Below are 27,283 nucleotides of genomic sequence, written 5' to 3'. Positions count from 1 at the left end.
TGATCTTTTCAGATCTTGCAAGCTAAGCTGGGGCAGCCCTGGTTAGTATTTGGATGGGAAACCACCAGGGAAGCCCGGGGTTGCTATGTGTAGGCAGTGGCAAACTACTTCTGAACGTCTCTCGTATTGCAAACCCCTTGAGAGGTCGCCCTAAGCCAGCTGCAGCTTGACAGCACTTTGTGCGTGCATGGGAACACGCACGGGTTTGAGGACCAGCCATGAACCACCCATCAGGGCTTGTTCCTGTGAGCGTTGGCAGATCTTTGCTCATTCGGCCTCTAGTTCTTGAGGCCCCCAGCTGGTCTCAGAGAGCTTGCCAGGTAGTTTCAGGTAAGGTTGTCGTGTTGGTCTGCAGTAGAACAGGTCGATTCGAGTCCAGGAGCACCATAGAGACCAAGAAGGTTTTCGGGGTCTGAGCTTTCGACAGACAGATGCGAGAGAAGGGGAGGGAGTTGTTGGGTGCCAGGTAGGTGAGGAGTGACAGTGACATTGGAGGGCTTCTCCTCCTGCCTAAGGCCTTCCTGTCTCATGGTCGGGGTCAGGAACTGTGTTCTTCCGGCTTAGATCAGTAACGGGTGAATGAGGGGCAGGGGTCTTGGCTGGCTTCCTTGATTTGCTGGATCTGCCCTTCTGAGGGTGTTTTTACTGTGGTGCTCTTGGGAAAAAAGGGGGGCTCCCTGGAGGGAAAGGGAGGAGCTGTTGGAGGGTCACAGCAGAGACAGTTGAGCTCCAGAACTCTTTTCTCAGCCCAGTGAGACCCGGAGCAGCCGCCACAGCCCCCATCAGCCGGCCTTGCGCGTGACACCGATTCCCATGGGAAGAGAGATGGCTGTGGGGGCTTCAGCTGTGTAGGGAAGGATGTTATCTTTTGGCATCTTTGGGGTGGCCCCAGGAGGGCAGGGCAGGGTCAAGCACCTTCCAGCTCTGCAGGGAACCCCTGCCCAGATGACATGTGCCTGAAGCGTCAGTTGGAGGAGCCACTCTGGACTGGAAAGTGGGATAAGAAGACCCTGCAGGCCTGGCCCTCAGGAGCACGAGAGAGGGTTGGCTGTTCCGCCCGATTGAGCTTTTCCCAAGGAGCTGGTGTGTCTCAGCCTGCCAAAGTGCAGTAGCAGATGGGAGAGGTGCTCCCTCCCGGGAATCACTTTCCCCACCTGCTCCCCTTGAGAGGCTGAGCAGGGTCCTGTTTTCGGAATCCTTCAAAAGTGCTTCCGGGCAGCAGTCGCAGCCCAGCCGTGTGCAAGACGCCACCTGGCGACATTGAGGCCTCTCCTGCTGGGAGGATCACAAGGCACTGGTTCACGTTCTTTGCCGGCGCAGGCGGTGGGAGGGGGCCACGGTGCAAGCGAGCATGACTGGCTCAGCGGTGGGCCGGTCTTCCCCGTGGCTTGCAAACGGAGGACTTTCTGCACAGTGGCCCACAGCGGGGGCTGATTAGGGTGTGCTTCTCTGCCCAGCTGCGAACTAACTGGGTGTTTCTTTCTGGTCCCAGATCAAGGACACCTGGCACCAGGTGTACAGGCGGCATTTCCTGAGAGGGGCCCTGGGCCACTGCAACCTGTGCCGCAGGGGCTTCTACTACTACCAGAGGCACTTTGTGGACTCGGAGGTGAGCAGAGGGACGGGCGGGCGACACATGTGCGCTTGGGGAACAACGGGGCCCCCTCTTGCCGCCAGGCACCCAAAGGGGCCCCCTTCTTGCTCAGCCTGTCCAAAGGCTGCTGGTGGGTTTGGGCTGCCCAGAGCAAGCACTAGGGGGCGGCCTTGTCCTCCTGCTGCCCTTGCACGGGGTCCCCTCCCAGGGTGCTGCTCCACACACACACACACACACCGAATATCTGTCTGTCTGCAGCTGCCGGGGCATCCGATGCAACCCAGCCCCCCCTCCCCCCCGGCCTTCCTACTGGCTCCAGTTGATGATTCAAAGGCGGAGGAGGGAGTTGTGCCAGCCTGTTTTGGAGGATGTGGTAGTTAGCAGAGGCCGGAAAGAGGTTGACTGGGCAATGGAAATGAAGATGACCTCTGCAGCCAGACAGCTGGGAGGACGCGGGAGGGTCCTGGGGGGGGGGGGGGCACTGCTCTAGCCTGCTGGGCCCCAGGGCAGTTCCTCTGCCTTCTGCCAGGTGCCAAGGACGGTGCTCAGAACCCCCAAGCCCTGCTCCTTCCCCCCCCCCCCCCGCCTCCTGTGAACGAAGGATCCTGGACTTAGTAACCCTGACTGTCCCTCGCAACTCTAAGGTTCTATGACCCCGACCCCACCCCCCGGCACAATTTATCCTTGTAAACTTTATGTTGGGGGGAGTTGCAGAGCTTAGATGGGCAGCTTCGGGGCACAAACCTTATGAGAGCCAGCATGGTGTAGTGCTTAAGAGGAGTAGTTTGGAGCGATGGACTCTGATCTGGAGAACCAGGTTCGATTCCCCACTCCTCCACATGAGCAGCGGAAGCCAGCTGGGTGACCTTGGGCTAGTCACAGCTGTTAGAGCTCTCTCAGCTCCACCTACCTCACAGGGTATCTGTTGTGGGGAGGGGAAGGGAAGGTGATTGTAAGCCGGTTTGAGTCTCCCTTAAGTGGTAGAGAAAGTCGGCATATAAAAACCAACTCTTCTTCTTCTGATATTCAAAGAAAGGCTCCAGGAGGTTCTTCATCTTCCTTTTTTCCACGATTTCGATTTTGCTGCCTCTGCCCTCCAAGGCCCCTTTGCGGGCCAGGACCAGAGCCCCTTACAAGAACTCTTCCACTGAGGAAGCCCTGTGGGATTCATGGGTTTTGCATTTTGATTTGGGATGCTTCCTGGGCATTCCAGCAGGGATTGGAAGCTCTTCCCTAGTGTACAGCCTGGGGCAGCGGCGGGCAACTCAACCAGACAGCAGCCGCAGCAGCAAATGATCCAGCACCTCCTTGTGTGCTCCAGGTTCTGGAGATCCCCTTCCTTCCCTGAAGGGGTGGGAGGATGCAGCTGTAATCTCTTAATTGGGTCATCAGTTCTGTTGTATGACCTTCCAAAAAGCTCCTCTGGCTTGTTGAGAAAAGACATTGGGGGGAGGATCCTCTGTGTTGTCAGCATATATTATGGCTGGAAATCAGGATTCAGGACAGCCCAGGCGGGGGAGACTTTTTACCTTGGATCTACCCACTAGCTACTGCTGCAGGCCCTTGCTTAGGACTGAGATTGTTTGCTTCTTTGAAGGGTGGGGCAGTTATGTGGCAGGCGGAAAGGCCTGGTGAGAAGGAAGGCAGGTGAGAAGGAAGAGCTATTGCTGATTCCAGGGGGGCAGATCTGTCTGCAGTTCACGAGAGACACCTGTGCGAGACGGGATGCTGGGCCAGGTGGACCCTCCCTGGTCTGATCCAGCGGGGCTCTTCTGATGTCCTATTTGGTATAATGGGCATTATTGTACTTAGAAATATGCGACGTATTATACATCATTTTCTAAAATCATAGAAAATAATTGTTCTCTACCCTCGGAAGCTGTGTGAAGACCCCGACCAATTTTAGATCTCATTGTGTTTTTGTGGTTATAGTAGGAATTTCTATTTAGAAAGCATCTAAATGGTGATAACGGATTTAAGTCAGTCCACCAGAAGCCAAAGGTGGGGAAACTGTCCCGTGTGCGCAAGCGCGCTCATTGTCCGGAGGAGCTCCTGCTGTTTGCCGAGGCAGCCTTGGGATCGCCTGTCCTCACTGCCTCACCCTCCTTCCGCCTCTGGTTCTTTCAGCTCGAATGCAACGACGTGGTCCTCTTCTGGCGCATCCAGCGGATGCTGGCCATCACATCCAACACCCTGCGGCAGCAGCTGGCCAACACGGAAGGTGAGGGCTGCCTACAGGGCTGCGTGTGGGTGGGCGGGAGTTGGGGACTAGAGTCGCTCCCCCCGTTCAGTTTCGTTTGAGGTTGGGGGGCTGCCGGGCACTCTAGCTGCTGTGGGCTTCCTGGCCCAGCTGGCTGCACAGTGCGCACCGGGGGGTGGGGGGGGCACTGGTGCTTGGAAAAACTCCGAGTCGCACCCCTCTTTGCTCTGCTTATGGGCTTGGGCTGCCCCAGGATCCACGGAGGCTTCCTGCCGTGGGCCTGGGCCCTGGGATGGCGAGAAGGGCGTTGCCAGGGGCAGCCGAGCCGCTCCTTTCTGGGGCTCTTCCGTACTGACCTCGGGACGGACAGATGGAGGAACAGTTGCCACGAGTGAGAAGTTGGGTCCCGCTTCCCCCACCGAGTGTGCGTGCATGCACTTTAAAAAATGTTCTGAAATGTTGCATTTTCTTCTTTCTAGTGAGGCGCCTAGAGAAGAACGTAAAGGAGGTGCTGGAGGATTTTGCGGACGATTATGAAAAGAAGATGAAGCTCATAACTGGGAAAAGAGTCCAGCTGGCCGAGGACCTCAGTGAGTATCTCTTCGGCTCAGAGACAAATCAGCCCCGTCGGGGGGGCGGGGGGCGGGGGACGGACACACACGCGCAGGAAGCTGCCGGCAGAAACTGAACTCTTCCTTCCTTCCTCCGGTGGGCTCCGCTCATAGCGAGGGATGTGCTGATGCCCTCTGGGGTGTACTAATTTAAGCCCCCTCTACTCTGGGCTGGATGGCTTCATGGGGGCCGGCAGTGGAACTGCTCCGTTCGAGCCCAGAAGCACCTTTGAGACCAACAAGGTTTTCAGAGTATGGACATTCAAGAGCCCAAAGCGCCCTTTGCCAGACATCAAGCTGCTAAAGAAGCTGTAGGACCCGTTTGGAGGGTCCCAAGCGTGCCCGATTTAATGGCAGGACACCTTTTAAGGGGACCCAGATGTTTGGATGGCATTGCGGTAGCAAGCTTTTGAGTCTATCAGTGGCCATGGTGACTAAAAGGAGACAATTATCTGACACGGTTTGACCAAGGAGCCGCTAGGCTAAGCTGGCCTGCTATAATGCTGTTATTATGCCAATAAAGGTTTATGTATGTATGTGAGTAAAAGGAACCTCCACGTTCAGGGGCAGTAAACCTCTGAACCCCAGTGCCAGGAGGCAGCATCAGGGGAAGGCCTTGGGCTCTCTGCCCTGTTTCTTGGCCCTCCAGAGTCACTGGCCGGCCTCTGTGTGAGGCAGGATGCTGGACTAGATGGACCCTCCTGGGTCTGATCCAGCGGGGCTCTTCCTGTGTTCTTATAAAGGCTTCCGCCTCTATGCCCTGTTTCTTGGCCCTCCAGAGTCACTGGCTGGCCCCTGTGTGAGACGGGATGCTGAACTAGAGGGACCCTCACTGGTCTTATCCAGCAGTGCTCTCATGATGTTCTGTGCATGGCGTGTAGCGGCGGTTGAGGATGCCTCCTTGGATTTACCCCATTCAACATTTGTTTTTAATCTGCAGTTGAATCCCTGATTGAAACAATTTCCCAGTCAACAGAGCCTCTGTCCTGTTAGGGCTTGCCTCCTGAAACAGAAGGCTTAGCACCGTTACCAGGGTTACGCCAGCGCTCGGTTTCCCATTGTTTAGAGGGCTTTTTCCGTGGCTTGCGCCAGGCCGCAGCTGAGAGCCACAGCAGCAGCTCGGATGCCTGCATCCATGGAGCCTCGTTTGGCTTTCATAAGGGTTCTCTATCCACAAATAAAGCTTTGGTTTGCTTAAACAAAAGGTGCCGGGATGACTGACGCAATCTCTGATGGCTGTGGAGGCATTTTCCCTCCGTAATTTCTGAATGGCTTTGCTGAAAATCTAGCCGTCGGTGATAAGATGCCACTTTCTCTTCTCACCTCTAGGGGCCAGCAGGTGGCTGCCTTGGGGAGGGTCCCTTTCTGAGCGGGCCGGTGCCCCGAGGATAGGGTGGGGGGGATGTTTGCTGCTACATGCCTGACCTCCCGCCTCTGTTTACCATTCTTTGCCAGGGGATACTTCAGCGTCGCCCAGGCAGCAGCCAGTGGTGGTTTGAACAGTTCCGTTTGCTTCTCCACGGCTTGCCTGGGCTTGCTGCCTTGTTTCCTCTCTCCTGTAGCAGTTTCCAATCTGTCTTTGTCGCCTGATCAAATTCTTCCTTGCCACCGCATTGCAAACTGAGCCCTCCCCTTCGCTTAACCGTTCTTCAAGATGCGTTTCATGCAGTGCCGGCACTGAGAGACATTTGTCAAGTGGGGCTTTTACGATAGTTGTACATTAATTTGGTCGGAGTCATGGTTGTTTTCTTGCAAAAGGCTCCCATGATGCCAGCTGGCCATCCCTGCTGCATGACTAGGCTGTTTATTTGTCCACTGGTGCCTAACAGCCCTGGCGGGAGAATCCTCCTCATCCGTTTCCCTTTTGAGGGGTTTTTCCTCTTCTGCTTCTTGGATTAGCACAGATACTTCCTTCTGGCTTGTTGTATGGCTGTTGCTTCACACACAGATAGCCCCGAACACCTGAACACATGAAGCTGCCTTGTACTGAATCAGACCTTTGGTCCATCAAAGTCAGTATTATCTACTGAGACCGGCAGCAGCTCTTCAGGGTCTCAGGTAGAGGTCTTTCACCCCCACCCCCATCTGCAAGAAGTGAGGCGGGTAACTGCCAGAAAAGAAGGGCTTTTTGGTGGTGGCACCTTCCCTTTGTAACATCCTTCCCCTTGAGTCTCTCCTACCTTACTTTTTCCTGTAGGCACCAGGCCTAAACGTTTTGTAACCTGCCAGGCTTTTTACTGGGTTTTTTGTCTTGTAGCTTCTTTCTGTTTTCTGTTGCCCCAGAAGGTCGGACCAGGACCAACGGGTTGAAATTAAATCAAAAGAGTTTCCGTCTAGACATTAGGAAGAATTTTCTAACATTTAGAGTGGTTCCTCAGTGGAATGGGCTTCCTCGGGAGGTGGTGAGCTCTCCTTCCCTGGAGGTTTTTAAGCAGAGGCTAGATGGCCATCTGTCAGCAATGCTGATTCTGTGACCTTAGGCAGATGATGAGAGGGAGGTCACCTTGGCCATCTTCTGGTCACTGGGGTGTGTGTTGGGGGGGGGAGGTAGTTGTGAAATTCCTGCATTGTGCAGGGGGTTGGACTAGATGACCCTGGTGGTCCCTTCCAACTCTATGATTCTATGATCTGCCCCCAGCCTGAAGAAGGCGGTGTCCTCCATATCGTTGAAGACAGCTCTGTTTGTTTCATGCCCTGGCTTGTTCTTCTTCCTTTTGTTTTATGGATTTGTTTTTGTTGGTTTGTTTGGTTGTGAGTTGCCTGAAGCAGGTCTGGGGGGGGGCAGCCTGTCAGTCCTCTCAATAGAAAAGTAAGGCCTGGCTAAGCAGGGGGGTTTCTCCAGGGAGAAGCCCTTCTTCCGAGTTGAGCACCAGGGCGGAGGATGCCGAAGCTGGGACCAGCAGGCGAAACGTGGAAGCCAGCAAAGGGCTTGTGAGCTGCTGGCCTTGGGGGGTAGGGGCCTCCTCTTGTTGTTTGGCCGGGCTGCTGGGAGAGGCTCTTGCCTGTAAAGCCAACCAAGTGCCCCTCATCATGAGGACCCAGGACGTTGCTCCCGACCAGCGTGTCTAAGAACTGGGAAAGCCCCTAAACCTTCATTTCACATTGCATGCTAGAAACAAGCGCCGTCTTTGCTCCCGGCTGGGTATTTTGCCTCTCCCAGCTGCTCAGGCCAGCAAGTGGTGTGCCGCAGATTGTCCGGAAAGACCGTGTCTGGTTCTGATCCCCCCCCACCCTGAAGGAGCCAGGATGCTGGAAAGCTCAGCCAAGCTGCCCGTGCGGCCCAGGGCTTGGCAGGTGCTGCTAGGAAAAGCAAGCCCACGAGGGCCTTTTTAGCTGAGGTGACCGAGCTGGGGGTGGGGACATGGTGGAGTTTTAGAGTTGGGAGTGGGCAGGTAGCAAGCGAAATGCAGGGGCTGGAAGGAAGATCCAGGCTCTGAGAAGGAAGGACTTCTTTGCACGGGTTGGGATTAATTTTGGAAACGGCCAGGTGTGGTGGAGGAGACCACTGGAAGAGTTGAATGCTTGGAAATTGCAAGATGATGAATGAGTTTTAGCCAGGATATTTAAAGGATGGTTTCTCGTCCTGCACTGGCATTGGGAGGTTCGTATGAGAGAAGGCAGTCCTCCAGATATGCCAGTCCCGAGCCGGGTGGGGCATTAAAGGTCAATACCAGCCCCTTGAATTGGGCCCAGAAGCCAACGAGGAGCCAGCACAGAAGGGAACAAGACTGGGATGATGTGGGGTCCCGACGACCCATGTAGTGTCCAGGCCGCAGCTTTCTGCAGCAGTTGCAGCTTCCGGACCCTCTTCAAGGACAGTCCCCCCCCCCAAGTGCTTTGCAGTAGCTTAATCTAGATGTTACCAGGGCGTGTGCCGCCACGGCATAATCTTTTTTTTTAGTGGGTTTCCAGCCCTTCTCTTCCTTTTCCCTTCAGGCCGGTCATAACCATCGCTGTTGCAGTGATGCATGAGGAGGACGGCTCTCCCTGCGCTGTTAGGAATGCCATGGGGGCGCTTTCCATTTGGCCGCCCTTTGTCTCAAGGTTTCATTGCGCTAATGAGCTAATTGTTGTGGAATCTCCCCCCATTCACGGGGCTGCCTCTGCCTCTTTTGCCAGCCGGGGCTGTGGAAGGAGGCCTTTTGACAAGCCAGCCTTTGACAGTCGGGCGAGGAACAGCCATGGTCTTTGTAGCTGCCCGAAGAAAGGCCTCTTCCAGCAGCCGGCCATGCCGTTTCCGTCTTGCCCCCCCTTTTTTCCTGCTGGGAACATAAATGTAGCAGACAAGCGGATCCTCCCCTGTGTTTTCGTGACCCATTGGCTGTCCATTCACTCCCCATCTGGTTTTGCAGCCTTAAAGAAACGGGGTGGGGCTCTTATTATAAATCTGTCGTGGCAAGTGATCGATGATGATCTGTCCCTTTAAGGACAGCTTGGGTGGTTTTCTCTTTAAAGTTTGGCTTTTTCCTGTTGGGTCAAGAATAGTGTGTGAACAAGAGGAAACTGGTTCAGAAATGTGAAGCATTAACTGGAACAGCTGGATTCGAGTCCAGGGGCGCCTGGGAGACCATCAAGGTTTTGGGGGGGTCTGAGCTTTTCAGAGCCAGAGCTCCCTTCGCCAAATGAGCCTTTGACAAAGGGAGCCCCTGACTCTCGAAAGCTCAGGCTCCCCAAAAATCCTTGTTGGCCTCCCGGCTGCTCCTGGACTTGAGCCTAGCCAATCTAGTGCGGACCATTCCGGCTACCTTTTGAAGTTAACCGGAAGAGATTTTAACAAAAGAATTCAGTGGGGCACCAGCCCTGTTCGGATCTCTTCAGTTCCAGCAGCTTTTCCTCCTACCTCCCCTTCTCTGGTCTCTGCAGGGCTGGTGGACCTGGGGACTTCTCACCGTACGTGATCAAACAGGTCAAATGCAGCCGCCCGTGAAATGTGCTGGTACCATCAACTCTGGGAAAGTTGATTCCTGGGTTTGCAGGGGGGCCCTCCTGGGTCTGGGGGCCGGGTTGAGGAGGGAAGAGGAGCAGAATCACCCTCTTCCGTCTCATGCAGCTGTGCCCACAAGACAGATAGGGCAGGGCCTGCAAACGGGGCCCTGCAGTTGTGAGCTCCTGCCTACCAACTCTGCGGAAAGGCCTTGGGTGGGTCGGCGTTCTGCGTTGCGCCACTCCTGCGCTGCAGCAAAGCAGCTCTGCCAGTGGGAGCTGGGAGGACATCTTTTAGAAACTGTTTTCTCTCAGTCCTTTGTCGACCCAAAGCCAGCTTCACCTCGGAGCTTGGTTTCTGTGTCGGTGATGAGTATTTAGATCCTAATTACAGGTCAATTAGTCTGTTTTCGAGCCCCTCAGAGCCGGCATCAGAGGCTTAGCGCAAAGAAAACGAGTGGGCTGGGGGTGGTTGTTTCATGTGGGGATAAAGAGCCCACCAGCATGAATGGGTCTCTTGAGGCTTCTGAATAGGGGATTTCTTCATTCTGTGTCAGTCAGGTTTACGGGGTGTTGGGAGAGGGGATTATGAGAATATTCATGGCCCGATGTGCAGGCGGTGGGCGGGGGGCGTTCATCTTTTGAGTCAACACTGAGTAAATGGGGAGTAGAATGGGCATTCAGAGCCACTGGCCGCCCGCCTTTCATTGTGGCCGTGCTGGAAGCCGGGGGCTTTGTGCCTTTGGTTCTCGGCTGCTGGGATTGCTGTTTAACAGGTGTTACAAGAATTAGGTATTCGTATCTTTCACTCTACCCTGAAAGGCTATCAAAGAGAACGTTGTTTGTGCAGAACCCATCCGGAGGAACTCTTTGGGCAGAGAGGTCAGGGGAAGAGAAAGGGGGCGGCCGGGGCTTTGAGGAGTGTGAGTGACACTCAGAAGGGGAGACATTGGCAGGGGGGTGGGGGGGCTTTGGGTGAGAAAGTTCATCTGCTGGGGAACAGCAGCAGGAAGGTTCAGAAAGCAGGCAGGGATTCTGCTTCCATGGATGCCCTCACTGGCTGCCTGGTGGCCCGGCCTGGGGATTCGGCTCCAGGGACCCTGCATTCAGCCAACTGCACGGGCTTCCCCTCGCCTCCCACGCTCTGTCATAGAATCATAGATTTGGAAGGGACCACCAAGGTCATCTAGTCCAACCCCCTGCACAAGGCAGAAAATTCACAACTACCTCACACACACACACACACACACAGTGACCCCCTACTCCATGCCCAGAAGGTGGCCAAGATGCCCTCCCTCTCATGAACTGCCTAAGGTCACAGAATCAGCATTGCTGACAGATGGCCATCCAGCCTCTGCTTAAAAACCTCCAGGGAAGGAGCGCTTTCTCTCCTGTGCAGAACGTGGGCAGAGAATGCCTTTTCCTCACCACTGAACAACCACAGTCATGTTCCTGTCCCCCAGCCACCCTCCCCCCCAATGCAAGACCCCCCCAGGAATGGAGCTAAAGAACAGAAGAGACACACTGCTCAAGCAGGCTTTAATAAACAGAGCAGGAAACACTTTGCCACTGAACACCAGCGGGCGGGGGGGGGGGGGGGGACTCCTACCCAGGCAGTCTTGAGCACCTTCACCTCTGGCTACACAAAAGCCAAGCTTTTGGGAGGATCTAAATAAATCTATACCAAGAATAATCAGTTCTCTAAATTCTGAGACTATAAAGCACTCTGTACATGTGCAGAAAATTTTTCCCTCACTACATAGGAATGGTGCCTCTGCCTGCCTAGTATTTGGGGACCCACGGTGTGAGGGTTTAGGACGATGGGGACTTGGCAAACCCTAGACTTCCCCCACCATGCACTCGGGGGCCCCTCGCCAAAGCATCTCTGGCTGCTGGCCTGCTTGAAATGGCTCAGGAATTGGGAACTGTTCGTTGAAGTAACTCCAGATTGTATTGGCTTTCCCTTGTGTGTCATTTCTGTCACAAAGGAGAGGCCTATCAGTGGCTGCTAGCCATGGTGACTAAAGGGAACCTCCACCTTCAGAGGTAGTCAACCTCTCAATCCCAGGGCTAGCAGGCAACTTCAGGGGGAGGCCTCGGCCTCTCTGCCCGGCTTATTCCCCCCCCCCCGCCCCCCGAAGAACTGGTTGCTCACGGTGTGGGACAGGATGCTGGATCAGAGGGACCCTCCCTGGTCTGGCCCAGCAGGGATGCCCTTCTTCCGTCCTTCCCTGCCTTGTGTGTGGTGAGGGGGCCGTGCTTTTATCCCTCCAGTGGGGGTGGGGAGAGGGGAGCTGCCCCGGAGAGGCCTTTGGCTGCCCTCCGCCCAGGCCAGCCTGTCGCCGGCCCCAGCAGAGGCCGTTTTGTGGTTCTAACAGCCGGCCGCTCCTCTTTCCAGAAAAAGTTCGGGAGATCCAAGAGAAACTTGAAGCCTTCATTGAAGCCCTCCACCAAGAAGAGAAGTAGGCGGTTCAAAGAGGTGAGCGACTTGTGCCGGCATCCTGAGCTGGACAGCCCCCCCCCTTTTTTTCTGTTTTGGTCATGATTCTTGGAGGCTGGCTGTGCAATCCTTTGCCAGAAGTGGGACGACCACCTGCCCTGGCCAGAGCCCCCTTCCCCCCGGGCATACTCCTCTTCAGGGGCCGGGCAGGGGCCTGGGGGTGGCTGCATGAACCAGCCTACTCCATCCGACAAGCCTTGGCTTGCTTACTCTCTCAACACCTCAACACCCATATGAGGGGGCTGAGCTGAGGGAACGGCTTCCTGGCTGCGGTGAGGCTCAAACCCGGCTCTCCCGAAACCGGCGCAGTGTTCCTGGCCATTGCTTTCTGTGGGGCATCCCTCCCTCCCTCCCTGTGCCTTCCCCTTTGCCCCCCCCCCACTTCTGCTTGCAGAATTCTAGCTGTTTATGCTGCTGCCTTCCCTGTGGGGGCCTCAGGCCTGCGGGGAGGACAACAGGTGACCCGCAGGCAGGGCTGCCAGTTCCAGGGTGGGAAATTCCTGAAGCTTTGAAGGGAGGCAAAGCCTGGGGAAGGCAGGGAGCTCGGCAGGGGTGCAGCAGCCCAGAGACCACCCTCTGAAGCCCCCATGTCCTCCGGGGGAACGGATCCCTGGAGTCTGGAGAGCAGTTGTGATTCCGGGATATCTCCAGGGCCCCCCTTGAGGTTGGCAGCCCTGCCTGGAGGGGCAGTGGTCGCTGTGTCCGCGCTGCCCCGTCTTGGCCTCTGACGTGTGGAGCCCCCTCCTCCTCTTTAGGCCGTCTGAAAGCCGGCACAAGCGGGCCCAGTGCTGGGTGCCTCCTCTGTCGTTGCCTTGAGAAATGCATTTCATTGATGTCTTTTTCAGGAGACCGTCTGCAGGAAGACCAAGCCCTCGCCTGGAGCGCCCTTCCCTGAAAACGGCTGAGTGGCATCCCTCTGGTCCTCGTCTCACTGCGGTGGTTTGTGGAAGAGTCACGAAGGAAGCGTGGCCGTCTCCCCAGGAGTGGGAGGGGGCCAACCTGCTCTTCTTTGCTTTGGGACGGAGAATCGCACCTTCACAGCTGACACTTGGGCCTTCATTGCGATGGGCAGGGGGACAGAGTCCAAACGTTTGCAGTTGTTCTTTTGGGGAGGGGTGAGGGAAGGGGGAGGTGGCTGCCCTCCATCTCTTAGGGTTTTTTTTAGCCCATCTTGGTCTTCATCTGAAAACTCTGGGGAGCTTAAAATGAAATTTTAGCATTTGTACATAAGTTGAAGAGACCTAAGTAACATTTCTTTGTCTGATGCTGTATGTTGAGACATCCTCTAAGGGGGTCAGTTTGCTTTTAAGAGATGGTGATTCTTGGAGCGTAACTGTGGCTGTGATTAAAGCACTTGAGCAGGAAGCATGGCAGTGACGGCTGATCGTCTGTCGGGCCCTCCCAGCAAACCTCCAGGGGGGAAGCCCTGGCCGGCAATTGGTGGGCTTCCTGCAGAGGGAATCGGCCATTCCGTTTCCTTCAGGATGTTGGCCAGTCGGCATTTCACGGATCTATCTGCGGGGTTGCTGAGTGTGGGGGGCGGAGGGGGTCCTTGCAGCTTCCCTGCCAGAAGGAGATCCTTGGGGAGGCAGCGGCGGCAGCAGCAGGCTCTTGGGTAAGGACCGTCCAGCAGCAGCCTTTGGACCCCGTGGGTCAGACTTGGGGTGAGACTTGAAGATGAGTTTGTCTTGTTTTAGGACTCGTCCTGTTCTCTTCCCAGACCCCCGTGGCTGCGTCATTAACTCCTTGTGCGTTGGGCCTCCTCCTGTGAATTGGGTCCCGTCTCCATCTCTCCATTAACTGTGGGGGGAGGGCGTTGATCCATTTGGCAAGGCCTGATCCACATGGTGAAGTCCTGCGTACAAACAGTTCCCCTGGGAGGAGCTGCTTAACGTTGTGCCACCCCCAACATTCTGCAGTCGTTCCAAGTGAGGTGCTTCCGCCAGTGGACTACTCCTCTGCAACTCTTTTCAGGTCCTTCACCCCCCACCCCACCCCATCCCCCATGGCTACCGTCTCTTCTTGTGCTGTGGTACAGTCATCTCCAGAGGCAGGCCTTTGCGCTTTAAGTGCCCATTAATTCCGGTGGAGCCTGTGCCGTAGCCGTTCCATGGTGGATTGGGCCCCACTGCTGCAGGGGGTGGCAGGATCGGGTTCATTCCTTTCACTTCCTACGGAGTGTGTGGAATAAGAAACTGGTACCCCACACACACATTCTGCCCTCTTAAACTTACTGGGGGGTGGGGGGTGGCACAAAGCAGCTGCTCCCATGATAAAAAAAAGAAAAGAAAGATAAAACGGGGGGGAACGGCCCTCATGTTCTCGTGTCCAGCACTGAGCTGAGCTGCCGTGGCCTGGGAGACAGCGCTCACGTCTTCGCTCACACAGTGGAGTTGTGGAGTCCGGCGGTCTTTTGAACCCTAGAAAGTCGAGGAAGGGAATATTTGGGGCCCTCTTGGTTAAGCTGGCCGTACTGCGGATGGTGTGAGGAACCAGAGAGAGTGGCCCTTGCCGGGGATCCTCTGGCCTCGGGGGGGGGGGGGGCTGCCGGCCAGGAGCTCTTTAGCACAGACAGGCAGTGTTGTGTTGTTGTGAAGCTTTGCTGTGAGCCGCTGGCCCTGTATAAGCACCCCCATCCCCCGGCAGGCCGGTCTTTGTCTTCATTCTTCATTTTGCTCCCTGCTGCACCTTTTGGGTATCACTTCTCGACTGCTGATCTGAAACTTAGCATGACGTGTCCCATGAAAGTTATTTATTGAATGCTGATGTCATTGAAGGAACATAAAATAAATACAGGTTTGGAACCACCAGACGGCCCCCTGTTCTTATTGTCTGCAAAGTTGGGGGTGCCCTTTTTCCTTTCAAAAGGCAGCTTTTGTCAAGTGCAGGGAAAAACCCTCCGTGGGCTGGCTGCTTGGGCTGCCGGGAAGCCCCCCACGATCCCTGCCCCGGGCTCCCAGGCAGAGTCATGAAGGGTTGGGCTGAAGCGTTGCTTGGCTGGCTGGCTGGCTGGAGCACTTGGGTCCCACCCAAAAGCATTTCCCCGGCGGTGCAAAGGCCGGCCCTGCTTTGGTCCTGGCATCTGTTTGTGGCTTGGAATGGGTGTCAGTGCAGGGAGGCGGCTTGCGCTGAATGGTAGTGGCACCAAAATATTGTCGAAGGCTTTCACGGTCAGAGTTCATTGGTTCTTGTAGGTTATCCGGGCTGTGTAACCGTGGTCTTGGTATTTTCTTTCCTGACGTTTCGCCAGCAGCTGTGGCAGGCATCTTCAGAGGAGTAACACTGAAGGACAGTGTCTGGTAGTGGCACCTTTTTCTCTCTCTCCAACTAGAACCCACACGGCAGTGGTCCTTGGGACCATTGGCCCCTCTGCATTCCTTACTCCCCCCCCCATTTTTGCTTGTGGGGAAAGGAGAAGGAATTCAGCAGGCCGGCTGCAGTGGGGGCCTTCCTAAGGTGCCTTCAGCCGTTCAGTGAGACCAGAGGAAAGGAATTGCATTTGGTAAAACACCGAGGGGGGGAGTGTTTCATCTCGGAGCTGTCTCCGAGCGCCAAGGAAATGGATTTTTGCTTTTAATTATCAGAAGCCAGTATGCGGAGGGAGTCTGTCTGGCTACGTTTTACTTCAAACTATATTAAAACAAAATTACTTAATTATCTCATGATTTGTTCAAACAGAAATTATCGTGCACTACCCCATGTTTCATCCATCAAATTATCCCATGAATTTGCCATTTGATTTCTAAAAGCAGCTGGGTGGAAAGGAGGGGTGGGGAACGGGGTGGTTCGGTCAAAATTGGAAAACTTAACGATGTGCTTATATTAAGTGCCTGGTGTGAACATTTTGCTACATTTCTGCAGTAGCAGAAAGAGTGTTTAGATGCTCCCTGTAGCCAGCATGGGGCCTTTGGACTGCTTGGTGTGGTGGTTAAGAGCGGAGGTTTGGAGCGGTGGACTCTGATCTGGAGAACCTGGTTTGATTTCCCGCTCCTTCACATGAGCGGCTGAAGCTAATCTGGTGAACTGGGTTGGTTTCCCCACTCCTCCACATGAAGCCTGCTGGGTGACCTTGGGCTAGTCACAGCTCTCTCAGCCCCACCTCCCTCACAGGGTGTCTGTTGTGGGGAGGGGGAGGGAAGGTGATTGTAAGCCGGTCTGATTCTTCCTTAAGTGATAGGTAAGGTCAGCGTATAAAAACCAGCTCTTCCTCTTAGTAGCAGTTGTGTTCTCAGGGTTCTTTGTGCACTCAATGGGGAGCAGCGCTCAAAGCCCCATTTAAGACAGATAAAAACCGGAGCAGAAGAGAAGAAGATACAGTTAATGAAAATCCTCAGAAGATTCTTTCAAAGCTGCTGAAGAACGCCTCTGTTTGCTGGGACTTTCTCCCGGGGAGGAGGGAGGATTGCGACCCCCCCCCCCGCCCCGGGGCCCACGCAGGCTTCCCTTTTCACATCTCAGCCAAGCGTTTCTGAAGACTTCTTCCAACCATTTATAAGCCATGGTATCCAAGAACCCTTTTAAAGCGATGTTTTTTACAACATTTTCAAACTCTTAATACATTGCTGGGAATACAAAGTGCGGTAATCCCCTTTGTTTGTTTTTACATAGTGGAGAACCCCTGGCTTCTCTCTCTGAGGATCAGAGGACATCTTACGAGCGGGGGTTTCCGTTCCTATGCTCAGGGATAGGCAGGTTCTTATGTTTTTTCAGCTTCCTGTCCCGCGCCGGAAACGCCCTCCCAGTTCTATTCCTGCCTCAAAGGGAAGAGCAGCTTCTGAGCGCGCTCCGCAGCTACTTTGAATACAATTCCTATCTAAATCCTTTCTTCTACTAATCCCTTCGTGTCGTCGCTGTCCCCCCTCTCAGTTGTTGTGCCCCCCACTGTCTTCGCCTCGTCTCGATTTTTCCTACCGTGTCTATCCATTTGTTCCCCTTACCGAGGGAAAATGGCGGCAAGCGAGGAGTTTTCCGGAGAGGAGCTCCTGTCGGGAGATGAGGCTGTGTCCACGGAGCTCTTGCCTTCCCGCCGACATAAAACGGCCGGGGCGAGCAACGGAAAAGCATGGCCGGGGACCGCGGCGGCGGCGACACACGGACAAAGAGAAGGCACTTGGAGGCTGAGGAGAAAAATGGTGCAAAACAGCTGCGCGCAGACAAGATGGCCGCCGAACCTCCCCATTTGTCCCTGGAAGGTGACGAGGGTGAGCGGGAGCAACCAGTCCGTAATGCCGGCTCCACTGGAAGCTCTGCTTTTGGACGTCGGAACCGGTACTGTGCATCCCTCTCTTTCCATTTTATCGGCGGGGGGGCAAGCGAACAAGGAATGCTGGAATTAATGTGCAGGGCTCTGCGGGAGGAATTTGCTCTTCTGGGTGAAATGTCTTCCAGGGGTCCCTCCAGTTCTAGGGCTTCCTCCCCCTCCAGAAGCTTAGTACGCTTAGAGCCTGCAGCCCAGGGTCCCAGCCCTGCCTGGCATTCTAAGGCAGCTAGGAGGTCCCAACCCCCTCACCTGGAAAAGGCTATTACTCAGCACATTTCTTCTGGGGAAGACGAGGAAAGAGAAGAAGGGGAATTCTCTTCCGAAGAAGAAAAAGAGGGGGGGATTCTAGCCAGGATCCTCATCCACGCTTATTTGCGGGGGAGGATTATCAACAGTTTCTGTGTAAAGTTATGTCTGCTCTTGATTTTCATGAAGATGAAGACACTGAGGCTATTAAGAGCAAGGCTAAGTTTAGAGGCTCAAAGGAGTTTTTTACTCGGTTACAAACCAAGTCTTACTCGGTCCCTTTTCCTGAATATTTTGAAGATTTGGTAAAATCAGAGTGGCAGAAGCCAATGTCTAGCAAACAGGTGCCAGCCTCCATTAAAAAGTTATATACCCTGGAGCCCAGAGCTATGACACTCCTGCAGGTTCCCTTAGTGGAAGCCCCTGTGACAGACCTCCAGTCCTCAGGCTTAATCTCAGAGGATGGAGCGGGCAGTATTAAAGATCCGCTGGATAGAAAAATTGATTATGCTGCCAAAAAGGCGTACGAAGCCGCCGCCTTATCTATTCAGTCATCAGCCACTTCTGCCTTGGTAGCAAGAGCCAGTATTATGTGGATCAGAAAAATTATTGACTTACTTCCACCAGCAACAAAAGGATCTTGGACGGTCTAAAACGTCTACTGAAGGCCTCTAACTTCATAGCAGATGCTACCCTGGACGCCTTATCCTTCACAGCTAGGTCCCTGGCAGCTTCCACTGCCGTTAGGAGGGCAGCCTGGATCAGATCCTGGTCGGCCGACTGTGGCTCAAAGGCCACACTTCTGGGGTACCCCTTTGAAGGCGGCCGCTTGTTTGGTCCAAAACTTGACGACATCCTTGTGGAGCCCAAGGACAAGAAGAAAGCCCTGCCCAAGTATTTCAAAAAGGATGGGAAACCATCTTTCTCTCATTCCTTTCGCCCCTTCAGAACATCCCACTAGACCAGATGGAAGAAGGACCTCCTGGAATTCCAGACGGGGATCCTTTAGAAGGGGCTCTAGATTTGGAAAAGGTGCCTCATTCAGTGGGCAGGGATCAGACAAATCATCAAGGTTCGGAGACAAACAGGGAAAATAATGACTCCAGCTTGGCCCCAGTGGGGGGCGGCTGCATCTCTTCGCAGCAGCATGGACCTCCTCCACAACAGACAACTGGTCACGTCAGCTGTTCTGTCAAGGACACAAAATAGAATTTCAAAATTTTCCTCCAAATCGTTACCTAGTCTCTCCAGTCTCTCGCAATCAAGAAAAAGCCCTAGGGACACAAATGGCAGTTCAACACCTACTGGACATCCAAGCCATAGAACACGTTCCGGACTCGGAGCGGCGCACCGGGGTCTACTCCTTCGTTTTGTTTTTTTTTTGTTTTTTTAATAATTTTTTTTATTGGTTTTTTAAAACTATAAATTCTTCATAATTTTAACAACAATGTAAAAATAATATCACAATCACAATTACATTAATTGTTGTCTTGATTACCATTAAACATAAAAAATAAATCGACTTCCCCATCACCTTCTACCTCTTAATAAAGTGTTATTATCCTTCGTTAACATATTCTGATCCTAGTATTAATCTCATTCTAAAATTTCATGTTATATAAAATTTTACATTCTGGATCAGAGTAAAAAGTAGCCTTCCATTTTCCCCAGATCTTATACATTATCACAATGATTCCTTCAATTCTCCCCTTTTCCCTAGTTTCTCCAACTCCACCAGTTCTAACATTTAAATGATTTAATCCCTTTATTCTGAAACCTTTGTCCCTTTCCATTTGGCTGCATAAGATAATCTTGCAGCCATTATAACATAAATTTAATCATACTAAACAACATCCTCTCCAATATTTTAGGGATATTTCCTGTTTAATACTCCTTCTTTTTTACGGTGCCAAAAAGAAACGGAGACTGGAGAGCCATTTTGGATCTGAAATTCCTCATTTGTTGTCAAGAAACACTTCAGAATGGAAACTCTCAGATCCATAGTGGAAGCTCTGTGTCCGCAAGCCTTCCTAACGTCCATAGATTTAAAAGAAGCGTACCTGCACATTATGATACATCCAGCACATCGCAAGTACCTTCGATTCACTCATGGACAGTCTCACCTGCAGTTCAGGGCGTTACCTTTCAGTCTGACATCAGCTCCGAGAGTCTTCTCCAAAGTCCTGGTCAACCTTGTAGTGATTCTCCGAGAGCAGGGGATCCACATTTTCCCCTACCTGGACGACATCTTGGTGAGTGCCCCATCAGAGCTGATAGCGAGACGACATACACAGAAGGTCATTCAAACCTTGACTCAACACGGCTTTGTTGTGAACATGGACAAGAGCCTCATTTCGCCTACCCAGTCAATACATCATCTGGGTGCCATCATAGACACGATGCAGAACAAGATATTCCTCCCAAAGGACAAGATCAACACCTTACGGACCTTGGCCAAAACCACCAGGTCTTCAAAATCGACCGGGCTCTCGACCCTGGTCAGACTCCAAGGTCTCATGGTTGCTTGCATAGATCTGGTTCCATGGACTCAACTACACATGAGAGCTCTGCAATGGTTCTTAAAACCCTTTCAAATGCAAATAATACAGAAAAAGAACCCACATCTCGTGCTCACGACTCAAGTAAAGGACAGCCTTTTGTGGTGGACCAGGAAGGACAATCTGTCCCAAGGTCTCCCCTACATCATGGAATCGGTGGTTCAGTTATTCACGGATGCGAGTTTGCTGGGATGGGGGGCGACCCAACACCATATTGCCCAGGGTCAGTGGACTCAAGCAGAGACCCGCATGCACATCAACAGGTTGGAACTGAGAGCGATCCACAAGGCCCTTCTGAAATTCCAACCACTAGTCGAGGGTCAGCATATTTTGGTGAGAACAGACAATGTCTCCGCCAAGGCTCACCTAAACAGACAAGGAGGGTCTCGTTCCTCCTCCCTCCACGCGGAGTCCTTACGCATTCTCAACTGGGCGGAAAATCACCTCGCCTCTATAAAAGCAGAACACATCCAGGGTGTTCTAAACAAGCAGATTGGCTGAGCAGGCAACAGGTGGTCGAAGGAGAGAGGGCGCTAATCAAGGATGTGTTTCTTCTCATCCACATGAGGTTCGGGAGTCCAAAGGTGGACCTCTTCGCCACATCTCAAAATAGACCGCTGAGAAGGTTCTTCTCGAGGTTCAAGGATCACGATGCAGAAGGGGTGGATGCCCTAGCAACCCCTTGGCCAAAGGAGAAGCTTTACGCCTTCCCACCTCTCCCAATATTGCCCAAAGTCCTCAGGAAGATCTGGAAGGGAAAGGGCTCATGTCATGTTGATCGCACCTTACTGGCCCAGACGCCCCTGGTTCCCTGCATTAAGAGAGCTATCCACCCAGCAACCATGGGAGCTACCAGTGACAGAGGATCTTCTACACCAAGGACCCATTCTGCATCCGGACCCGGCGTGGTTAAAACTGACCGCCTGGGACTTGAGAGGCAGCGGATGCTGAGCCTGGGATATTCCACTGAAGTGGTATCCACCATGTTGGAGGCCAGAAAGTTATCGACTAAACGCATATATAATTTTACGTGGAAAGCTTTTGTCCGTTGGTGTTGCAGAAAACATCTGGATCCTCTGAGTATTTCTACATCTAACCTACTGGACTTTCTACTGGACTTTAAAGGCCTCCACCCTGCGTAGACAGGTGGCAGCTATAGCCACTGTAATTACCCATCTCGATGGATACGTCACTACTCGACATCCGCACATCACTACATTCCTAAAAGGAGTTACTTACCTATCCCCTCCGACTTTGCATAGATTCCCGACGTGGTGTCTAAATGTAGTATTGAGGGCCCTGACAAAGCCTCCATTTGAGCCGTTAAAGGAGGTGCCATTATCCTTTCTACCCATTTTGCAACCAGTTTCTGGTTGCAATAACTTCAGCCAGAAGAGTCTCGGAGTTAAGGGCGCTATCATCTAGAGACAGCCTCTGTATTTTCCATGCAGACAAAGTTGTCCTTCGTCCAGACCCAACTTTCATTCCAAAGGTGAATACTGGCTACCACAAGCAGCAAGAATTGGTGTTACCCTCCTTCTGCCCGAAGCCAAGTCAGCCCAAAGAGAAAAATTGGCACACCTTGGATGTGAGAAGAGCACTTCGAGTTTATTTGAAATGCACAAAAGCATTTAGATGATCGGAGGCCCTCTTCATTTCCATATGTCCTCCAAATAAAGGTCTCAAAATGTCGACACCGTCAATAAGCAAGTTTATCAAACAGTGCATACAACTGTGCTATCAGCACGCCCATGTTCCCTGCCCACAGGGAATAACTGCACACTCGACACGTAGTGCGGCTACCTCCGCAGAATTTGACACACAAGCTTCAGTGGAGGAGATATGCAAGGCGGCCACGTGGGCGAGTCCGTCAACCTTCGTGAGACACTACAGGATCGACACTTATGCGTCTGCAGACGCGTCATTTGGAAGAAGAGTTCTACAGCAGGTGGCGAACAATGCTTGACCCCTCCCAGAAGTGACAGCTCTTGAACACCCCGCTCATAAGATGTCCTCTGATCCTCAGAGAGAGAACGGAGCCTTGGCTTACCTGTGAGGGCTCCTTTTTCTCTGAGGGAAGAGGACATCTTGCCCACCCAGGGCGAAGATAGAGTGCCAGTCAAGCACCAAGAGAAGTCAATTGCCAAAAACCTCGCCTCTGCAGCCATTTACTCCTTCCTGTTGTTCTTATCCCAAATCTTAACATGCCATGTTTTTATGTTATTACTGGTTATGCAAAAATTATGCAGTTCATTATTAGCTTCATGTTTAATGCCTTGTTTCATGGTTGTCAATTGTATTGCATGCTACATGTTATTTGTTATATGTGCTTTCTGTCCTTTCATCTTTACTCTGGAAGTCCTCGAACTGGGAGGGCGTTTCCGGTGCGGGACAGGAAGTTGAAAAAACATAAGAACCTGCCTATCCCTGAGCATAGGAACGGAAGCACCCGCTCATAAGATGTCCTCTTCCCTCAGAGAAGAAGGAGGTCTCACAGGTAAGCCAAGGCTCCGTTCTTCCACCTGCAGCATGACGTAGTGCAGTCCTACGAGCGAGGCATGGTCGCGAAGGGCCTACGGCTGACAGGGAAGTGGCTGTTGGTAGTGAATGTTTAGCGTGCAAAGGAACTGAGAAGAAGACCGGCGGGGGGGGGCAAGTGGTCAGCTAGAGAGGGCTGTAAGGGTAGAGACCCTTCCTTCCCTTTTGCCACATCTGTAGTCTGTCCTTAGACTGATATTCTCAGGTCTAATTTCCTCCTTCTCGGAAGTTCTCCCTCCCTCCTTAGCTAGTTAGACAGCTTAGAGGCGCTCTGTCTCTCAGTTTTCCTAACCTAAATGTAGTTCCCTAATAAACAATTAACTTTTATCTTTCATCACTGAGTCTGCCGCTTCTCCGCTGGCAGCAGAGGATAAGACTCGCAATAATGGGTTTAAATTGCAGGCGGAGATATTAAGAAAAAAATTTTTACAGTAAGAATTGTTTGACAGTGGAATAAGCTACCTGGGGGGTGGGGGGTGTTGAGCTCCCCCTCACTGGCAGTCTTCAAGCAAAGGCTGGACAAACACTTGTCCCGGATGCTGTAGGCATTAAGCAGGGGGTTGGACTAGATGGCCTCTATGGCCCGTTCCAACTCTGATTCTATTATTCCATGATTTTCTGCGTACTGAGCATACTCTGCCAACAGCGGCAGCTCCCCAGAGCATGGGAACACTCGGCTATTCCCAGACGGCCCCTCAGCCTCTAGACCAGCCCCAGCAGGTCTCTCTTCTGTCCCAGGCAAGAGATGGCCCAGAGAGAGGGTGGGGGCTGCAGCGGAGGAGGAGAGGCTTGGAGGGGGGGCCGGCCAGTGTCTGCTCAGATGCCACTTCAGGCCCTGCTCAGCCTCTCTCCCTCCTGGTCCGGGGCCGGAGTGGCCGGGCCTCCTTGGCCCTCCTCCGCTTGCCTAGAGTCTCCGATGCCAATCTCTGCCCTGGCGCTGGCCAGCCTCCCCGCACCACGGGGCTCTTCTCCCGTGTAAGAAGCAGCACCCAGACAGAAGGCTGCCCTGCCATTAGCATTTGCAAAAGGGCTGCTGGTGGGGGAGGGGGTGGGGGGAAGCGAGCGCCGCTCAGCCCCCTCCATTATGTGGGAGACACAAAGAGGCAGCCGGCAGGCAAAGGCCTGTCAGGGCCCATCATGTTGCGGCCAGCCCCCCCCCCCCCCAGCAGCAGCAGCATTCCAGGGCTGTGGGGCTGCCCCCCTCCCTCCCTGCTCCCCCCTGAAAGGGCATTGAGGTAGGTAAATTAATGCAGGGGGCGGGGGGATGCCTTTGTGACCCCAATTCTGTCCCATTTGTTTCTGGGCTTGTCAGAGGGTGAGCAACACCCCCTGGCCTTTTGTTTCAAATAATTTCCTTGCAGATTAGGGAGTTAATGCGAACCTTGTCTGCACCCACCCGAGCAGAAAGAATCCTGGGTGCGAGCCACGACACACTTGGCCCCTTCCCCACGGAAGTGCCGGATTGGAAGAGGCGGGCCGGCTCCTCCTCTGCGTTTTGGCCAGCTGGGGGGGGGCTCGCACACCTGGCCGGGGCCTCGCCTCTTCTTTTGCAAGGAGGGGCTGCCCTCTTTCAGGCAAAGGGAGCTTCTCCAGGGGTGGCAAGCGGCTGTCCTGGGCGTCTCCCAAACCCTCCAACCCTGTGGAAGGAAGGGGGGGAAAAGTGTCTCTTGGGGAAGTTGTAAAGCTTCTGAACACATGAAGCTCAGTTGTACTGAGTCAGACCCCCCCCCCTCCTTGGTTCACCAAAGTCAGTTCTGTCTACTCAGACCGGCAGAGGCTCTCCAGGGTCTCAGGCAGGGGTTTTTCACATCACTTACTTGCCTAGTCCCTTTAACCGGAGATGCCTGGGATCACCTGCGTGTCAAGCAGGTGCTCTACCACTGAGCCACAGCCCCTCCCCTGAAATTGGACTGTGGCTTCTGCCTCTTTGGTCTGCTGCCCCTGGAAAGCCCTGCAGCTGTGGGCACCCTGGAAGCTGTCTCTGCCTGTGGCCCCATGCAGGAGCGGGAAGCACAAACAAGCATGGTGGATTTTGGAGGGTGTGGATTCAGGCAGCACAAACCAGTGGTACATTCTGTCCTTTCTCGGGCCAGGGGAGGGGACATTCAAATTGGTGGTCACATCAGTTTGTGTGTGTGTGCCGTCAAGTCATAGCTGACTTATGGCAACCCTGTAGGGTTTTCAAGGCAAGAGGCGTTGGGAAGGTGGTTTGCCATTGCCTGACTCTGCGAGGGCTTAGAGGGTTCAGAGAGAACTGTGACTAGCCCAAGGTCACCCAGCAGGCTTCCTGTGGAGGAGGGGGGAATTGAACCTGGTTCTCCCAATTAGAGTCTGCTGCTCGCAACCACCCCACCACGCTGGCACATCAGTTTAGGTCACCCTTTTTGCAGTATGAAGCTCTCCAAGGTTTGCTTTGCCCCGTTGGTTGGGCTCCACCGGTTCCCAGCTGATCTAAAAACTAGGCAAGGGGATGTCAACCGGTCCCCTCTCGTGCTCTGTGTCTGACCCCACCAGCATCTGTCTCGAAGTACGAGGCGGCAACTGGGGGGATGAAGATTCTCACCACCTGCCCAGATGAGACACGCTTGGCTTTTGCCAAGTCACTGGCTCCTAACGTAGCAAGCAGCCCCCTTCCGTTCCCCCGTTGGTGACGTACATCGTCCGGGCCCCATTCTCACTGTGTAGTGGATTCTTCTATCTCTGATCATCCTCAGTGCTTGTGGTTCTTGATCGAACAAGAGCTGGGGGGGGGGGGGAGAGAAGGAGAGGATCCCCTCTTCCCCCACCCAGCGTTTCTCTGAGGTTTGCCCCCGAATGGCAGAGCCCAGTTTTCTCCCACAATAAGGCCGGGCCGGAGCCACAGAATGGAAGAGGATTAAGGGAATATTCATGACTTGAGGCTTGAGGATCATTCGGGAAGACATGTCCCCTTCCCCCAGCCTCAGTGCAGAACGGGGGGGGGGGGGGCTGGCGTGTTCTCCTTTGTCAGGGACAGCGAGGGTCTCATTCCTCACCCTGAGGGGCTTCAGTGCCTGCCTCTCCTCATTCACAAAGAGCCCTGCCGGCTCAGATCCGGAGTCTGGTGATGTTACTCGAACGAGTTCAGCCCCAGTGAAAAGGGCAAACTCCTGGGTTGGGGATTATGAGGAAAGCCACCGGGACCCTCGTGCCCTCTGGTGCATCCGCCTTTGCAACGCCCCGTCCCGTTCTGCTCACTCCGTCACAAAAGGGCTAGCAAAGAATCGGGAAATGTGCCTTGAAGGGCAGCAGAACTGCGTGTTGACTTTAGAGTTTGCCTTTCTCCCTGAGCCTCCGGGTGGATGGCAAAATGAACAGGCAGGGCCACCAAGCCAGCCATGAGACCGGGTGGCCACACTGGAGGTCAGTGCAATAGAAACCATAAGCGAGGACGTGTACCCAGCAAGTTACAGAAACTGGAATACAGTCCAGGCAGAACAAGATCACGTGTGTGCAAGAAACTCTGATCCCATTCCCTCATGCATGCGCCCTCCTGAACCAATAACCGTATGCCCTGGTCCCTTGATGCAAAGATACCCCTGGTCCCTTCAGTTTTGCACCTTCTGCAGAATGGCAAAGGGGTGGGGGCATTCCTGACCTCCTCCGCAGGTTGTTCCACAAGGTGGGGGGGCCCCCACACAAGGCCAGGGTGTGGTCAGCTGCTGATCTTGCCCATTTGCTGAGTGGCACCTTCACGAGACTGTCCCGATGAATGCAGCAGTCGCAATGGGGGGGGGGGCGTATCAGAAGTGATCCTGTCGATATGGACTGGAAAACAATGTTCTTTGGTGTTTGGGGACAGTATTGGCTTAAACTCGTCTGCGCAGTGGCAGGTGAGCTTGCGTAGATTTTCCAGACTCCTTCGCAATTTTATTTGGCGCTACGGTCAGCGGGATGGCCACGGACATCTCCCGTAACTCTGGCTGTGATCAGTCCTGCGTCTTCACGCCACGCCTTCTCCCCTCCTGAGGACTCAGTCTGGTTCTTCACTGTGCAGAGAATCCATGCCGCTGTCGCCACGTTCCCATTTTCTTCGCCCTGGACAGCTGTCTTGTGTCCAAGTGGTCAAACAATCGGGGCACACAGCAAGAGAAATGTGATGGGCCTTTGTTCCACTAACAGTGGAGAGTCCCTTCTTCCGGAGTGAAGTGTTGGGCGGAATGAGTCTGCCCCATTGCAGGCAGTCTGCGTGTGGGTTCTCCGGGAGCTGTCCTAAAGGTTCTGGGGCCCTGGGCAGAAGGCCAAGCAGGGCCCCTAGAGTGCCTGCCCCCTGCCCCCTACCACCACCCGGAGCCAAGCAAAGGGGTCCAAGCCCTCGCCCCGAGCAAGGCTGGTGGGCGCCATTGCTAGAAGCCAGCTAGCCGCCTGACCCCTGCTCAGGTGAAGCAGGCAGGCGGGTGTGCCGGCACTTGTGGGAGGCTGCTGTTCACTGGGGTTGGGGCTGGCGGGGGTCCTCCATCCAGCATGGGACCCAGGGCAGCTGCCCAGGTTGCTCATTGACCAAGACCATCCCTGGGCATCTCCTGAAACGGGCGTAGTGCTTGCGCTACTCCCAAGAGCTGTGTCACTTGAGGTTCATAGTTTTGCTCTGCTTAACCTGTCTTGTGCAACTGTAGCCAGCAAGAGTTTCATCATGCCCTCGGTGCTTTTTGTTTCGGGCCGGCAGAGCCCTGGGCCTGCCTCTAGCAGCCTGCAGCCACCTGAGGTAGAATAAAAGCTGCATCCGAGCTTTCTCCACCTGCAGGGCACACGTGTGTGTGTGGGGGGGGGGGCTGCTCTGGAAGGGCCAGCAGCCACATTCTGTTGCCAAAGGTTGACCTCTTCCCCTGCCAGTG

General features: G+C 53.9%; 1 protein-coding gene across 1 annotated transcript in view; it reads left to right on the top strand.

Annotated features, from left to right (window-relative positions):
• OPA1 (OPA1 mitochondrial dynamin like GTPase) overlaps positions 1-12,716 on the top strand; it is a 43,536-nt gene extending 30,820 nt beyond the window's left edge. The window contains exons 25-29 of the mRNA XM_056850250.1: positions 1,493-1,609; positions 3,722-3,815; positions 4,274-4,384; positions 11,727-11,807; positions 12,674-12,716. Coding sequence (XP_056706228.1) covers positions 1,493-1,609; positions 3,722-3,815; positions 4,274-4,384; positions 11,727-11,794 — 390 coding nt within the window. The 3' untranslated portion in view covers positions 11,795-11,807; positions 12,674-12,716. The remainder of the gene's footprint in view (positions 1-1,492; positions 1,610-3,721; positions 3,816-4,273; positions 4,385-11,726; positions 11,808-12,673) is intronic.
• Positions 12,717-27,283: the final 14,567 nt, after the last annotated feature.

Source organism: Euleptes europaea, chromosome 5 (assembly GCF_029931775.1).
Source record: "Euleptes europaea isolate rEulEur1 chromosome 5, rEulEur1.hap1, whole genome shotgun sequence".
Taxonomy (NCBI): Eukaryota; Metazoa; Chordata; class Lepidosauria; order Squamata; family Sphaerodactylidae; genus Euleptes; species Euleptes europaea.
The sequence above is the reverse complement of the archived record's forward strand: the minus strand, read 5'-3'. Positions and strand labels throughout refer to the sequence as shown.